Source organism: Schistocerca americana, chromosome 2, assembly GCF_021461395.2.
Source record: "Schistocerca americana isolate TAMUIC-IGC-003095 chromosome 2, iqSchAmer2.1, whole genome shotgun sequence".
Taxonomy (NCBI): domain Eukaryota; kingdom Metazoa; phylum Arthropoda; class Insecta; order Orthoptera; family Acrididae; genus Schistocerca; species Schistocerca americana.
The window spans coordinates 339672211-339689286 of NC_060120.1; the positions used below are offsets into that span (position 1 = coordinate 339672211).

At 39.3% G+C, this 17076-nt stretch overlaps 1 protein-coding gene across 1 annotated transcript in view; it reads right to left on the bottom strand.

Annotated features, from left to right (window-relative positions):
* LOC124595254 (zinc finger-containing ubiquitin peptidase 1-like) overlaps positions 1-17076 on the bottom strand; it is a 221105-nt gene that overhangs the window by 26360 nt on the left and 177669 nt on the right. The window contains exon 9 of the mRNA XM_047133922.1: positions 5754-5977. Within this exon, the coding sequence (XP_046989878.1) occupies positions 5754-5977 (224 nt within the window). The remainder of the gene's footprint in view (positions 1-5753; positions 5978-17076) is intronic.

Here is a 17076-nt window from a genome sequence, read left to right on the forward strand (position 1 = left end):
TCCTGTATCCCCCACGCATTGGTGAAGTGCTTGAAATACCCGCCTGCATGGACGATGTTGTTGCTTAAAACTCTCTCAGTATTATCATTACAGAAACCGTAAACAAGTCGTATTTTCCAGTATTCCTCATTAGTAAACACTGCGGATATTCACAGATGGCCTTCACCTTTGCAAGTGATTGCTTCAGTCATCTTATCCAGGAGCACACAAAGCTTAAAAAAACGGGGGGGGGGGGGGGGGGGGGGGCACCAATATCGGTAACACTGAATGCTGTACTTAGCTACAGAACCGTGCACAAATGGCAGAATTTACACAAGGGTTGGCACCATTGACATTCTATACTGAGTGCACACACTCCATCTCCCAGACGCTCCTTTTTTCATGTATGGGGACAACACACATGAATAACATGATAAATGCATTAACTTGTATTGCCATTCAAAGGAAAGAGAAACTTGCTGTTTTGGTAGCTCTGTAGTGGTGATAAATGTGGAAAATTTGTATTATCATTTTTTGTAGCAAATAAGGTCCTCTACCATCTCATCAAGGATTGATCTTATCATTAGACACACCCTGTGTGTATATACATCTAAGTACTAACATGCTTGAAACAGTGTCTTATTTCTTGAAGGCTGTTAATACCAGATTTTCGGGTAATGAAGTCACTACATTTCTCAAAATCTATAAATCCCAGACTAAGAGATGATTCATAATCACAAAAGTGCCTTATTATTGCTTTCATGACTTGCTTTTAGCCCATTGTGGTGTATCCATTTCTAAGGACAGATTTTTCCTTTGGAGCTAGTAATGATTTAAGTGAATATCTTAAACATTATAGAAAGGGGACTGTTACATCTATAGTTCTTTATATACTGAGTAGCCAAAATATTATAACCACTGCTCACCCTGAGACTGACTGCTGCCTGGTGGCATTGTAGGCATGTGACATGCTAAGGAAAGTGTATAAGTGGAGCAGAGACGAGTGGGGAATCATTCTAGTGATGATACGAGCCACAAATGGGAAAATCCACTGACATAAGAGACTTTGACAAAGGGCATATTTTTATGGTCTGCCACCTGGGACAAGCATCTCAGAAACAATAAGCTGGCTGGCTTGATTAGCTGTCTGCGTGCTACTGCTGTGAGCATCTGTGGAAAGTGCTTGACCAATGGTGAACCAAGTAGGTGACAAGGTGCTGGACATCCAAGCCTCCTCATAGAATGCGGAGGTCAGAGGTTTGTCCATCATTTGAAGCAGGGCAGGCAGTGATCTGTAGCGGATGTGACACATTGTTCAATGCTGATGCAACTGTATGTGTTTCTGAGCACAGTGTTCAGTGCGAATTGTTGAACATGGGGCTCTGGGGAGATTACAACAGGAGAGGACATGGAATCATCAAGATCGGACTGTGGATCAATGGATTCATGTCACCTGGTCCACCAGGTCGACGGTCATGTCCAGATACACTCTCATCCAGGCAAATGGCTGCTCAAAACATGCACTGTGCCACAGAAATAGTGTTATTCAGTTGTACTTGCACGGGACCTGTGGTAGTAATCAAAAGCACCATCAACACCTGAGGATTATGTAAACATGACTGCAGACTGCTTGCATTCCTTCATGCTTGATAACTTCAACCCTGGAAATGGTGATGGCATCTTCCAGCTGGATAACTGTTCATGTCACAAGACCAGACTCCTCCTACAGCAGTTTGAATAAACTCATGTTGATGTCTCGGCCACCAATGTGATGTCACTCCTCTTTTCTGCCACTATAAGTTCCACATCACAATATTTCTCTATTTTGGCTAATTTCATTCACAAATGATATCTATCCATAGATTCTGTACATTTTAAGACTGCTCAGTTTTATTCTCAAAGTTACAATACATAAAATCCTTCAGTAACATGATCATCATGTACAGCTAAATTGCATCATACAGCAGACACTAAAATCTCACATCATTTAAACTTGTCCTACTCCAGGTATTTAGTCACTGCTGTAGCCACAAAACAGCAGAATGTGAAGAACCAGCTTGAGACTAAAGTCAAGGAAGACCAATTAGACCCAGAGGTAAAGTGGAAAAGGAACAAATGTCAAGTATCCTTTGTGAGATCTTCACAATGACAACACAAGACTGAGTGAACAACAAGCAAACAAATTCCAAAGAGTGACCGAATGAGAAACCGAGGCAATATCAGAGGCAATCTGGAGACAAGTAAGATAGCAACTATGCGCAGCAGAAGTGAATACCAGAATGATAGACTATCAAACATGTGGGCTTATATATCTCCACAAATACTGCTTAGACTTGGGTATTTCAGATCACTCAGCTCTGTTTATTGAGCTCCCAAAAGCAAATAACCTAAAGTCTCCAGAAGTGTGTATAAAAAGGGATCTCAGTAAAAGTAAAATGGATTTATTCCGCAGTAAATTAAGTATAATAAGCTGGCCTGTAGACTACAATAGTTCAAGCTCGATTAACTATGACAAATTCTTAAATTGTTTCTTGGAGGTATTTAATGAATCATTTCCTCGTAGATATAAGCAAAAGAAGGTTAATGGTAAACTCAAATGGATTACAACAGGAATAAAGATCTCTAGTGCCAGAAAGAGAGAGCTCCACAATGAGTTAAAATCAAACAGAAATCCAGATTTTGTCATTTATGTCAAACAGTATAAAGCTGTATTTAGGAAAGTTGTAGCGGCAGCTAAAAAAATGGCAAATACTAAATTCATACGAGAACACAGAAATAAGACAAAAGCAGTGTGGTCAGTTGTTCAGTCTGAACTAGGAGCCAAAGTAAAAATTCATGAGATTTTGAAAATTAGACATGAAAATGAAATTATAGTAAACCCTGTTCAGATGTCAAGTTGTTTCAATGAATTCTTCCTAAACGTAGTAAGATCGGATGTGGATATGACATTCTATCAGGGCATCACAAATTTGGAAAACAGCCAGAACATATATTTTAAACAATTTGAAAAAATAACCCAAAGGGATGTGGAAAAGGAAATATTGTCTCTAAAAAACAAAACCTCACACGGGTGGGATGAAATAACAACATCTGTAATCAAGTATGTGTATGATATTATTTCCCAACCACTGTCAACTATTATAAATCAATCTTATGAACAGGGATGCTTTCCAGAGGTATTGAAATATGGTGAGATCAAACCTCTATTCAAGAAAGGACCGACAGAAGATATGGGGAATTACCGCCCTATCTCTCTCTTGCCGGTCTTCTCTAAAGTGTTTGAAAAGATTGCAGCAAAACAAATTAATAACTTTCTTACTGTAAATGATATAATTTTTAAAAACCAGTTCGGATTCCAACAGGGTAAAAGCACTGCGAATGCTATAAATGAGTTTATCCAAAAAATATGCTCCACGTTAGATAAAGGTAGAAAGGTCACAGGTATTTTCTGTGATCTGACTAAAGCTTTTGATTCAGTGAACCATGCATTACTCCTCCACAAATTACAGATGTATGGAATCAGAGACACTGCTTTAAAATGGTTTAGCTCTTACCTGTCAGGTAGGAAACAAAGAGTAATTTTAACTTCAAATGGAACCAATTATTCATCAGACTGGAAAACAGTTCCCCAAGGAGTCCCACAAGGTTCGATATTGGGTCCCTATCTGTTTCTTTTTTACGTAAATGACCTACCACTTGCTATTGATGTTCATTCAGTCTTATTTGCTGATGATACATCAGTTCTAATTGAAAATGAGGTATCTGAAAATATTTCAGAAAAAGCCAAAAACACTTTAGAAAAACTTGAATCTTGGTTCTATCAAAATGGACTAAAACTAAATGTAACTAAAACCAAAATGATGCAATTTGAAGCTAAATCAGTAGAAAGGAGTGAAATAAAGATAACTTGCAATGATCAGGATATCACAGAAGCAAACCACGTGAAGTTCTTAGGCCTAAATCTTGACAAAAATTTAAATTGGAAGGTACACATAGATTACTTAGCAAATCAACTGAACAACTTAGCATTTGCAATGTGTATTTTGTCAGGTGCCACAAACATAGATACCAGAAAGATAGTTTATCACTGCTACTTTGAGTCAGTTATTCGTTATGGCATAATCTTCTGGGGAAATTCAGCTAATGTCACTAGGCTCCTAGTATTACAAAAGAAAGTAATTAGAAACATGTGTGTTGCAAAAAAACGGGAATCCTGTCGACCACTGCTAAAAATTTAAAAGTACTATCTATCCCCTCACTTTACATATATGAGATGGTGGTGTTCCTATATAGAAATCAACATGCACTAGACAATTTCCGTTTTGACCACAACTACAGCACTCGCCACAGAGATAACTTCAAACTTCCAACACATCGTTTAAAACTTTATGCTCAAACGCCAAAGTATATGGGGTTAAAAATTTTCAATAAAATAAAAGGCAGTAATATATTTAAAATGGAGATTAGTTCACTGAAAAGATTGCTCTTTACTCTCCTGGTGGAAAAGTGTTATTATTCTGTCGATGAATTCATTGAGGACAGCTTCACAATCTGAACACAGGGATTGTAATACATTTATTATTTTATGTACATGTGTAGCTGTAACTTAGAAATGTAAAATATAAAGTAAACTTTTGTAGTTCTCTTAAAAAAGTTTCTTTTGTAAACCTTGACATGTCTCCTGTACATCAAATCAAATGATTTGAAAATTGTATGTAATGAGATGAATAAACCACATAACATAACATAACATAACATAACTGCAATAAGAGATATCGGTTGGAGCATTCATATGAGGAATTGTGTGTGGCGATACCTCAGTAACTGCATTACTTCATAGTTAATGCCGAATTCTAGTGACTGTGTAAATCAATTTCTTCCAGTGGGCATTAAAATTCGTTACACCTGGATATCAAGAGTCAGTATATTCTTTCTTTCTTTCTTTCTTAGTATAGAAGAACTAGAGTTCAAATGTTTGTGTGCCTCCCTCACCCCTCTGTGTGTTTGTTTTTTATATGATGCCACATAGTAATTAGATTTTTTTCCCCGCGTCTTTATTTGGTTACTGCAAAGTCCACCTTACCTGAGTTATTACTTGTGTATAAAGAGAATATTACAGAATTACATTAAACTATGAAATGCATAGGGTTCAACATGATACTATCTGAATTAAACAATGACAGAAAAATCTACTTACCAAAGAGGCAGACACACTGTATGAATAAAATTTGATCAGAAACTGATAGGAAACACATGGGAGCAAATTGTCTATTAAGGGATTAAGTATGCAGATTATTCAAGATAATGGGACTAATGGCATGGCAACCACGAGGAAACTCACAAATGTGTCTATATACTGTCTCGGCAGGTTTCATATAGCAAGGTCGACATTAACCTACGCATGTGTACAATCTTTGTTCCATACACACAATTTAAAGTCTCTTTATCAGCGCTGACATAACAAATGATTTATGGAAACATGACATTGTCAGTAGTAAGGTACTATAGATTTGATGACGGTGAAAAATTGCATGCTTAGTTGAAGGCCTCAGTGTTGACGACCTTGCATAAAGCACTACGACATGTAGCTCAGTCATTCACTGCAAGCTGTTAACTGAAGGCACAAAGTTCAAGTTTTTCTTTCTTTTTTGTTAAAAATTCTATTAAAGAAGCTACATGAACTAGAGATTTGTCTATCTGTAACTTTCGTAAGTAGCCAGATTCACTTAGATGTTTAAACGTAAAATATGACTCAATGAATCTTTCGTCCTCACCTGATATTCATGTTCCGTATCCATTATACCACATACTGCTACTAGTTGGTACTGGCGAGCTTTCATTGAAGCTAAGGATTTCCGTATAAGGCGCATGCCTGATACTGCAGTTGATGTGTTTTGAAACTGAGCCATTTGGTGTGGTGTATGGCTGGGGTCGAACACTAAGAGATTTATTCCTCCATCTTTCAGCTGTTCCACACCTACTATAGTACGGCTGTGGCCTGTATTTTAAAAAAAATAGCAACAATAATAACTTGTTTGTACTGAAAAAACATGATACCTACAAGTTCTGAAAAACTACACTGCTATACATCAATTAAGTGCTCCTAAACACTATTCTCGTTTGGAAAATTTCAACTTCTATGTTATAATGATAGTTAACTACCATGTGATAAAAATTAGCTACTCTTTCAGTTGCATATGACAGTAAAATTGTGACAGCAAATTACTGAAATATTCAGTCTTATGGCAAGACATCTTCTGAGGAAACTATTTGAACAGTAAATTTAGATATAAATCTGTATACACTGAGGAGACAAAAGTGACGGGATACCACCAAATACCATGTTGGACCTTCTTTTGCCCAGTGTAATGCAGAAACTTGATGTGGCACGGACTCAACAAGTCGTAGCAAGCCCCTGCAGAAGTACTGAGTCATGCTGCCTCTATAGCTGCTTATAATTGCAAAAAAGTTGCCCTGGGAGGATTTTGTGCATGAACTGACATCCAATTATGTTCCATAAATGTTCGATGGGATTCATGTTGGGTAATTTGGGAGCGCTATCATTTGTCTGAATCATCTAGACTGTTCTATAAATCAATTGTGAATAATTGTGGCATGGTGACATGGTGCATTGTCTTCCATAAAAATTCCATTGTTTTTTGGGAACACGAAGTCCATGAATGGCTGCAAAGGATGACTCCAGTCAATGACTGGTTGGACCGGAGAACCCAATCCATTCCATGTACACACAGCCCTTACCATTAAGGAGCCACCACCAGCTTGCACAACCAGGGACCATGGCTTCACGGGGGCTACGCCACACTCGAACCCTACCAATAGCCCTTACCAACTGAAATTGGGACTTTTCTGACCAGGCCATGATTCTCCAGTTGTCTAGGATCCAACCAATATGGTTATGAGCCCAGGAGTGGCACTGAAGGCAATGCTGTGCTGCTAGCACAGGCACTCTTGTTGGTCGTCTGCTGCCATAGCTCTTTAACGCCAAATTTTGCCGCACTGTCCTAAGAGATATGTTCTTCATACATCCCACATTGATCTCTGCAGTTATTATGAACTTATTTCATGAACTGTTGCTTGTCTGGTAGCACCTACAATTCTATGCAAACAATGTTGCTCTTGGTCATTAAGTGGGGTTGTTGGCCACTGCATTGATCGTGGTGAGTGGTAATGCCTGAAATTTGGTATTCTTGGCACACTCTTGACACTGTGGATCTTGGAATATTGAATTCCTTAAAGATTTCCAAAATGGAATGTCCTATGCATCTAGCTCCAACTTCCATTTTACGATAAAAATCTGTTAATTCCCATCGTGCAGCCATAATCATATCAGAAACCATTTCACATGAATCACCTTAGTACAAATGGCAGCTCCGCCAATGCACTGCCATTTTACACCTTGCGTATGAGATACTAGTGCCTGATGTGTATATGCATGTTGTTACCCCATGCCTTTTGTCACCTCAGTGTATAAACATATATAGCAGTATCACTATTGTAGCAGACTGCAGATAAATCCAATAAAAGGGGACTAGACTTTCACATTAAACAAATGTGCTTTAACATTATACTTGTTATTCATAATCACATAAGAATTTTCTAGAACAGAATTTTAAGGGCATACACATCATCTTTACAGATCCAATACCATGTCACTCTCTACAGAACACAATCAACAGATGTAAAGGTAATTTCTGGAGTATCACACTGTTTACAAAATAAACAAACAATCTAGTGGATAGCGAAACTTCCTGGCAGATTAAAACTGTGTGCTGGACCGAGACTCGAACTCGGTTTCAAGTCTTGGTCCGACACACAGTTTTAATCTGCCAGGAAGTTTCAGATCAGCGTACACTCCGCTGCAGAGTGAAAATCTCATTCTAGTGGATAGCGTCAGAATCTCTGTACGCTGTTTGGAGATAACGCAGTTATCTGTAGCAAGGTATCAATGTCAGAGACACTGTAGCAAATAGCAGGAAGGCCTGCAGAAGATTGGTGATTGGTGTAATGACTGGTAGTTTACCCAGAGCATAAAGAAATGTAATGTACTGCACATAAACAGGAAAAGAAATCCACTGTTGTTCAATTACACAATTAGTGACAAATCAGTGGAAAAATAACTACCACAAAATACCTAAGAGTAACCTTCTGGAGTGACCTAAAGTGAAATAATCACATCAAACAAATTGTAAGAAAAGCAGATACCAGGCTGAGACTCACATCAATAATCTCAAGGCAATGTAATTCACCCATGAAAGATGTGGCTGACAAAACGTTTCACTGATTCTTGGGTACTGCTCTTTACTCTGTGATCCATACAACACTGGATTAATAAAAGAGATAGGGGAGATACAACAAAGAGTGGCACACTTTTTCATGAGATCATTTAGTCAATGCAAGGGTGTTGGGGAGACACTAAAAAAATTCAAGAGGCAGACACTAGATGCATTGTAAGAGAGGTATTGTACATCAAAGAGAGGTTGACTATTAAAATATTGAGAGGGTGTGTTCCTGGAAAAGTCAAACAGTATGTTGCTTTCTCACACCCATCTCTTCAACCACAATGAGGAAATCAGAGAAATTAAGAGCTTTACAGAGGCTTACTGAGAATCATTCTTTGCATGCCCCATTACTGAATGAAACAGGGAAAGGAGAAAAGATAGTGACACCGAAAATACCCTCTGCCACACACCATATTGGGGCTTGTAGAGTATAGACTGTGAAATTTTGAACATTTGCGAGTGCCATGAAAAACTAGTATTGTTATTGTCACTGTAGGCTTAAACTAAGCTGTGCTTATTAAAATTTTTAAGGACAGTAGTTCAAAAATGTTCAAATGTGTGTGAAATCTTATGGAACTTAACTGCTAAGGTCATCAGTCCCTAAGCTTACTCACTGCTTAACCTAAATTATCCTAAGGACAAACACGCACACCCACGCCTGAGGGAGGACTCGAACCTCCGCCGGGACCAGCCCCACAGTCCATGACTGCAGCGCCTTAGACTGCTCAGCTAATCCGGCGCGGCAAGGACAGTAGGCACATCCTCTTTCAAAACAATCTTTCTCTAATTTCATTGATCAATTACATGAGAAATAGGTTAGTTTCAGAATTCTCAGATGCTTACAAAACTACAAAAAATGGCTCTGAGCACTATGGGACTTAAAATCTGAGGTCATCAGTCCGCTAGAACTTAGAACTACTTAAACCTAACTAACCTAAGGACATCACACACATCCATGCCTGAGGCAGGATTCAAACCTGCGACGGTAGCAGACGTGCGGTTCTGGACTGAAGTGCCTAGAACTGCTCGGCCACCGCGGCCGGCACAAAACTACATTTTCCTAAGTTAGTGGGATGAGTGTTTAATTCATAGCAAATCAGCGTTTGTGGTTCGCAGTTCAGCCAAATTATACATCAGCCTCGAGTTTCATTGTATATCAATGCAAATAAATATGTGTTTTTGAGAATTTTTGGAAGCTACCATTGTCCTTTGCATAATCTACGAGCAATCAGGGTTTGTTATTTGGTTATTGTAGCAGATTTTCTGACTAAGATTTTGTTACATCTAGTTTTCCCATAAAAAGGAGTAGCCCCATATATTATGTGCATTTATCATAAAGTAACTCGGTTTTTGAGTTTGCTAAGAGCTGTAATTAACATCAAAACATGATTGGAAACTAGTAATTTCTACAACAGATTTTTGTGTTGCCTTAATAGATATCTCATTATGGTGTACCTGCTTCAGTTCTTATAAGGATTTAGCTACTTTTTAGCTCAACAGATTAAAAGATAATCAGCAGGTTTGATTTAAAGTCCTTTGTTCACTGTCCTGTTATACACTGCACCAGCAAAAATGCAGCCCCACTGTGAATGCTGTTCTCAAACACAGGATCACTTGGTTGACATTTGTAAGCAGCTGGAAAGTGCCCCGACTTCTGTCAAGTGATTGACAACTGCTGTGAATAGGTATGTTGGAAGAGCTCCTGAGAGTCGTGTACCTGTGATACCTGTACCAGAGATACCTCAAGTACTATCTTCATCTGTGGATCTTGTCTCCTCTGCAGAAAGTACAGGATCTGTCGTTACTCATCCACACGACTGTGAGTGGTGTGTCAATGGTAGATCTAGGCGTCCTGTACAGGGTGGACAGGACCAGGGAGGACTCAGGGTGTTGTACCGATCCCCGTCATCAACAAGTTTGAGGTGCTGTCTTTCACTGAAACTGAGCCAGTGGGACTCACTTCATCTCTTGGGGAAATCCATTTTGTCTAGTGTCACGAGGAGGCAAACACAAAAGGGTAGGGGTCTATTAATTGTCAGCAGTTCAAACATATGGCAAATTATGGTACCCCTTAGGGAAATGGCGACAGGAAAGGATACCAGGTGGACTCAGTGTGTATGCCTGGGGGCCTCATTCAACATGTTGAAGAGGCGATTCCAGCAGCCATGGAGGGGACAGGGTGCAACAAATTGCAACTGGTGCATGTTGGAACAAATGATACCTGTCATCTAGGCTCTGAAGTCATTCTTGGTTCATTTCAGCAGCAGGTAGAGAAGGTTGAGAAGACCAGCCTTGAGCGTTGTGTTTCAACAAAGCTCACAATTTGCAGCATTGTCCCCAGAACTGATCGTGACTGTTGGGTTCTAAGTCAAGTGGAAGGATGAAACCAGAGACTTCACAAGTTCTATGACAAGCTAGGCTGTGACTTCCTGGACTTGCATCACAGGGTTCGAGAACTGCAGAGCCCCCCTAAGTCAGGTGTGCACTACACATCAGAGGCAGCTACTCAGGTAGCTGACTGTGTTTGGGGCACACATGAGGGTTTTTTAGATCAGGCAATTCACGATCCAATCCAGATAATGATGGCTGTAAGAAACACAGAAGTATCAGTGTAAGATCGAAAGAAATTCTTTCCATAGGTGAGAGTATTAAAATCCTAATGGTAACTGCAGCAACATTTGTAACAAAGTGTCAGAGTTTGAAGCGCTCATGAAAAGCAGCGAAACTCACATAGTACTAGGCAGAGAAGCTGGTTGAAACCTGAAATTGATAGCTGTGAGATTTTTGGGGAAAATTTAAATGCATATCGAAACATTAGGCAAATGGGAAATGGAGACGGTGTATTTGTAGGAGTACACAAAAATCTCAAACCCACTGAGATGGAAATTGAAGCTGCATGTGGGTTCTTTGGGCAAGACTCAGTATCAAGGGTGAGCAGAAAATAATAATTGGATCCTTCTATCGCCCACCAGACTCATCTCCTGATGTAATCGAAAACTTCAGAGAAAATCGCAGATCACTTGTATGTAAGTTCCCCAATCGTGCTGTAATCATCAGGGGAGGCTTTAATCATTTAACAATTAATTGGGAAAATTACAATTTTATTAGTGATGGGTGTGATAACACATCCTGAGAAATTATATTAAGTGCCTTCTCTGAAAATTGCCTGAACAGATAATTAGGAGCCCCACTCATTATGGAAATATATTTGATCTGATGGAAACAAATAGACCTGACCTCTTCGAGGATGTTCACATCAAAACTGGTATCAGTGACCATGAAGTGGTTCTGGTAACAACGATTACTGAAGTGCAAAGGAGAACTAAAATAAGCAGAAATGTATCTTTCAGCATAGATCAGGAACATGTAGAGGAACTCTGACTCAAGTTTAAAAGAATAGTTGACCATGCACTGGATTGATATGTACCCAGTAGAACAGTTCACTATGGGAGGAAACCTCCATGGTATATAGTCACTGTAAAGAAACTTCTAAAGGAACAGAGATTACTACATAATAGGTGTAAAACAAACCGTAGGGCTATAGATAGAGATGCTGAACGAAACGTGCTTGGTTGTCAAGAGAGCAATGTGTGATGCCTTCTATGACTACCACAGCAAAATATTGTCAAATGACATTCCACAAATTCCAAAGGAATTCTGATCATATGTATCCAGTCACTAGCGAATGAGACAGGAACTGAAATTGACAGTAGCAAAGCAAAAGCTGAAATGCTTAACTCCATTTTCAAATATTCCTTTACAAAGGAAAACCCAGGAGAATTGCCCAATTTAATCCTCGCACTACTGAAAAGATGAATGAAATAGTATTAGTGTGAGTGGTGTTGAGAAACCACTGAAATCATTAAAACTGAACAAAGCTCCAGGACCACGTGCAATCCCTGTCAGATTCTATATTGAATTTGCAGCTGAGTTAGCCCCTCTTCTCACTATGATCTACTGTAGATCCCTCACACAAAACACCATGCTCAGTCCTTGAAAAAAGGCACAGATTACATCCTTCTACAAGAAGGGTAGTAGAAGTGATCCACAAAACTACGGTCCAATATTCTTAACATCAATGTGTTGTAGAATCTTATAACATATTTGAGCTCAAACGTAATGAGGTATCTTGAACTGAATGACCTCCTCAATACCAACCAGCATGGTTTTCAAAAACATCAATCACGTGAAACCCAAATAGAACTATTCTCATGACATAATGAAAGCTTTGGATCAAGGCAACCAGGTAGATGCAGTGTTTTTAGATTTCCAAAACGTATTTGACTCAGTACCACACCTAAATTTATTGTCAGAAATACAATCATATATGGGAATCAAGTGAAATTTGTGACTGGATTGAGGAATTTTTGATAGGGAGGAAACAGCACGTTATCTTGTATAGAGAGTCATCGTCAGATGTAGAAGTAACTTCAGGTGTGCCCTGGGAAGTGTGTTGGGACCCTTGCCGTTCATGTTGTATATTAATGACCTTTCAGATGATATTAATAGTAAAATCAGGATTTTTGCAGATGATGTAGTTATCTATAATGAAGTATTATCTGAGAACAGCTGCATAAATATTCAGTCAGATCTTGATAAGATTTCAACATGGTGCAGAGATTGGCAACTTGCTCTAAATGCTCAGAAATGTAAAACTGTGCACTTCACAAAATAAAAATAAAAAAGTAGTATCCTGTGTCTATAAAATCAATGAGTCACTGTTCGAATCAGCCAGCTCATACAAATACCTGGGTGTAAAACTTTGTATGGATGTGAAATGGAATGATCACATACAGGGGATAGGCAAAATAATGTGAACACCTGTACTTGCTAGGGAATAATTTATTAACAAGGGGTTGGCCCCCCTTTTGCCCTTAATACAGCTGCAATTCTTCTTGGAATACTGATTATATAGTCTCTAGTGGAATGTTATGCCACTCTTCGGTCGGAAACTCATCTTACTCCTGTAGTGATGAGGGGGACAGAAATCTGCTCCAGGGTCTGCACTCAATACCACCCACAACGGTTCAATACTGTTAAGTCCAGGGACTGTGCTGCCCAGGGAAGACGTTGCAGTTCAGTTGCATGCTCCTCATACCACAATTGTACAGTCCCAGCTGTGTGACTGGATGCATTATTGACCTGAAATATGGCATCATTGTTGGGAAACAACATGCGAATGTGGTGCACTTGATCACCTAAAATGTTCACATAATCGTAACAAGGCCTTTGACAGTACTTAAGGGACCAGCAGAATACCATGATAATGCTTCCCACACCATCACACTTTCACCTCCATGCTTTACCATTGGAATCAAGCAGTCAGGATTATAGGGTTCTTTTGGCATTCTCCAGAATAAACCTGGTTCGATGTTGGAAATAAGGAAAATGTTGACTCAATGGACCATATAACGTGTTTCCATTGATCAGCCATCCATGATTTATGCTCCTGACACCAAATTTTACACTTCTTTTCATGGTTGTCATCACTAATGGTTTCGGTATAATAGCTCATCCATGAATATTCTCTTTATGGAGTTCTCAGCAGACAGTGTTGATAGATATGGGATCTCGAAGATGGCTAATTGAGCTCTGCAGTCACTTTAGCTGCTGTAGTTTTGTGTTGTTTGACACAATTTGTGTTAGCGCACGACGATCTCTGTCGCTTAGTTTTAATTTGTGCCCACTATTATGTTTACACAATGATGTCTTGCCATGTTTTGTGTAGGCTGTCTGAAACAGCTTCTCTTGAAACAGTCAATAAGTTGGCTGTCTTGGTTACTGATATTCTAGCTAATCGGGCCTCCACAATCTGCCCTCTTTGGAACTCCGTTAGGTCTTTCATTGCACTTTGACCTCAGCCTCTGAATGCAAATACAAGTGTGCCTACTCATAAATAACCAGCACTGATGTCTAGTCTGTACTGAACCACACAGCCCAGTGTGACACGTGCCTTATCTGTGTTGTTGACCGTTAAACACAACCATCCCATTACTACCACTGTTAACATTAATTTGCTTATCCCTTGTAGGTTCAGTTGTGTGTGGAGCAGGTAGCAGACTTTGGTTTATTGGTAGAATACTGGGGGAAGTGCAGTCAGCCTACTAAAGAGATTGCTTACAAATCACTCATATGACCCATCCTACAATATTGCTCATGTGTGTGGGACATGTACCAGATAGGACTAACATGGGATATTGAATGTATACAGAAAAGGGCAGCACAAATGGTCACAGGTTTCAGCCAGATTCCTTCTTCTGAAATGTACACACACACACACACACACACACACACACACACACACACACACACACGCACGCACACGCGCGCGCACGCGGGACCACTGTCTTTTGTCACTGAGGCCAGACTGTTATCAACAGGACGTGATCAGATTTTTGCTCTGATTTCTTCTGCTAGAGTAGCCGGAAAGTGCAGCGTAAACATGATATCCTTGATGCCCCCGCTTCAAAAAAGAGAGAGAGAGCATAATAATAAGAGTGAATGAATGCCTCTGTGCATGCTGCAATTAGTCTAATCTCGTCTTCAAAATCACTACAGGACTGATACAGAGGGTGCTGTAAGATATTCCTAGAATCATCACTTCCAGTTGGTTCTAAGAACTTTCTAAGTAGGCTTTCACAGGATAGTTTGCATGTATCTTCAAGTGCCCACCAATGCAGCTCTATCAGCATCTTTGTGACACTTTCCTAAGGGTCGAACAAACCTCTAACTCTTCATGCTGGCCTCCTTCCCTTCTTCATATCTCTTCAACATCCTCTGTTAGTTCTATTTGGTATGGTTCCAAGCACTTGAACAATATTCTAGGATGGGTCGCACAGGTGTCTTGCATGCTGTCTCCTTTGTAGACTGATTGCATTTACCTACAATTGCGTCAATGAACCACAATTCGTACCCTGCTTTGCCTATGACTGACACTTGTTCCGTTTCATATACTTACAAATTGTTACACTCTGTATTTTCACGAGTTGGGTGATTCCAAATGTGACTCATTGATATTATGGTCATAGCGTACCACATTTTTCATTTCGTGAAGTGCATTTGTGAACATTCACAGCAAGTCACCAATCTTTGCACCTGTTGTACTGAGTTAAATGGTTTTGGAAATCAGGAAATACAGCATTTACCTAAACACCGTGATCCATAGCTTTCAATACCCCATGCGAAAAAAGTGGGAGTTAGGTTTCACATGTTCTGTTTTGTAATCCATGCTGCTTGGCATGAAGGATGTCCTTCTGTTCAAGATACCTCATTACATATGAGCTCATAATATGTTCTCTAAGATTCTACAACAAGTAGATATCAAGGACATTGGATGGCAGTTTTATGGATCACTTCTGTTACTCTTCTCACAGATGGGTGATTCCTGTGCTGTCTTCCAACTACTTGGCATCGTTTCATGTTTGAGGGAGTAACGGTAGATTATAATTAAAAGACGAGCTAACTCAGCTGCAAATTCAGTATAAAACCAGACAGGGGTTCATCAGGCCCTGGAGCTTTATCTTTCCAATGGTACACGAATTAACTTGAAGCAATAATCTTGGGTTTTCCTTTCCAAAGGACCATTTTAAAATGGATTTAGGCATTTCTGCTTTTGCTTTGCCACCCTCAATTTCAGTTCCTGTCTCATTCAATAGTGACTGGATACTAATTTAGGTGCCAATGACAGCCTTTACACATGACCACAAAATTTCTTTGGGTTCTGTGAAAGATATTTTGAGAATATTTTGCTACGGTAGTTGCTGCACGTTTCACTCATTGATATCTTTATTGTCAAATGTGTTCCATTCAACATCTCTATATCCATTGCCTTCTGCTTTGTTTCACACCTACTGTGGAGTGTCTCTGTATCTTTATGAGTTTCTCCATAGTTACTGCATGCCACGAAGAATCCCTCCCATCACAAAATTTTCTACTGGGTACATGTCTATTTAGTACATGGCCAACTATTGTTTTAAATTTGAGCCATAGTGCCTATACATGCTCCTGTCCTGAGCTAAAAGTTTGAAATTCCTCAAAGAGGTATGACACTACTGCTTTATTATTTAGTTCACTGAACATGTAAATCTCTCTACTTATTTAGTTGTTCATTATACTTTGATAACCACTGTTGCTAAACGGCCTCATGGTCAATGATACCGGTTTCGACGTGGACATTCTCAAAGAGGTCAGGTCTTTTTGTTGCAATGAGATCTAATGAGGGGGGTTCCAAACTATCTGCTCTAAGTAATTTTCAGAGAATGCATTTAGTAACGTTTCACAGTATGTACTGTCACATCCACCACTAAGAAAAATGGAATTACCCCATTTGAATGTCGGATAAGTAAAGTCTCCTATGATGATTACAAGATGACTGGGGTACTTATGTAATACTGAACTGTGGTTTTCTCTAAAGTTTTTGATTAAATCATGAGGTAAGTCTGATGACTGATAGAAGCATCTAATAATAATTTATGGTCACCCCAAACAATTTCACTTACAGCTTCAACCTGTGTCTCAATAGTTTTGAGTTTCTTGTCTACCGCAACAATTACATCACTTCCATTTCCAATTAGCGTATCTTTTCAATACACTTAAATTTTCCCCAAAAGTCACTCTGGTGTCAACTTCATGTATTGACCAGCTTTCTGCACGTTGTATTATGTGAATTCCATTACATTTTTTGGAGTACTTAAAACTCTGGCACTTCGTTGAGAATGTTTTGGCAGTTAACAACTGGGATTTTGATACTTTTGCCTCTGGGGGCATTTCTTTGGATCTTACACTAATACAGATCTCC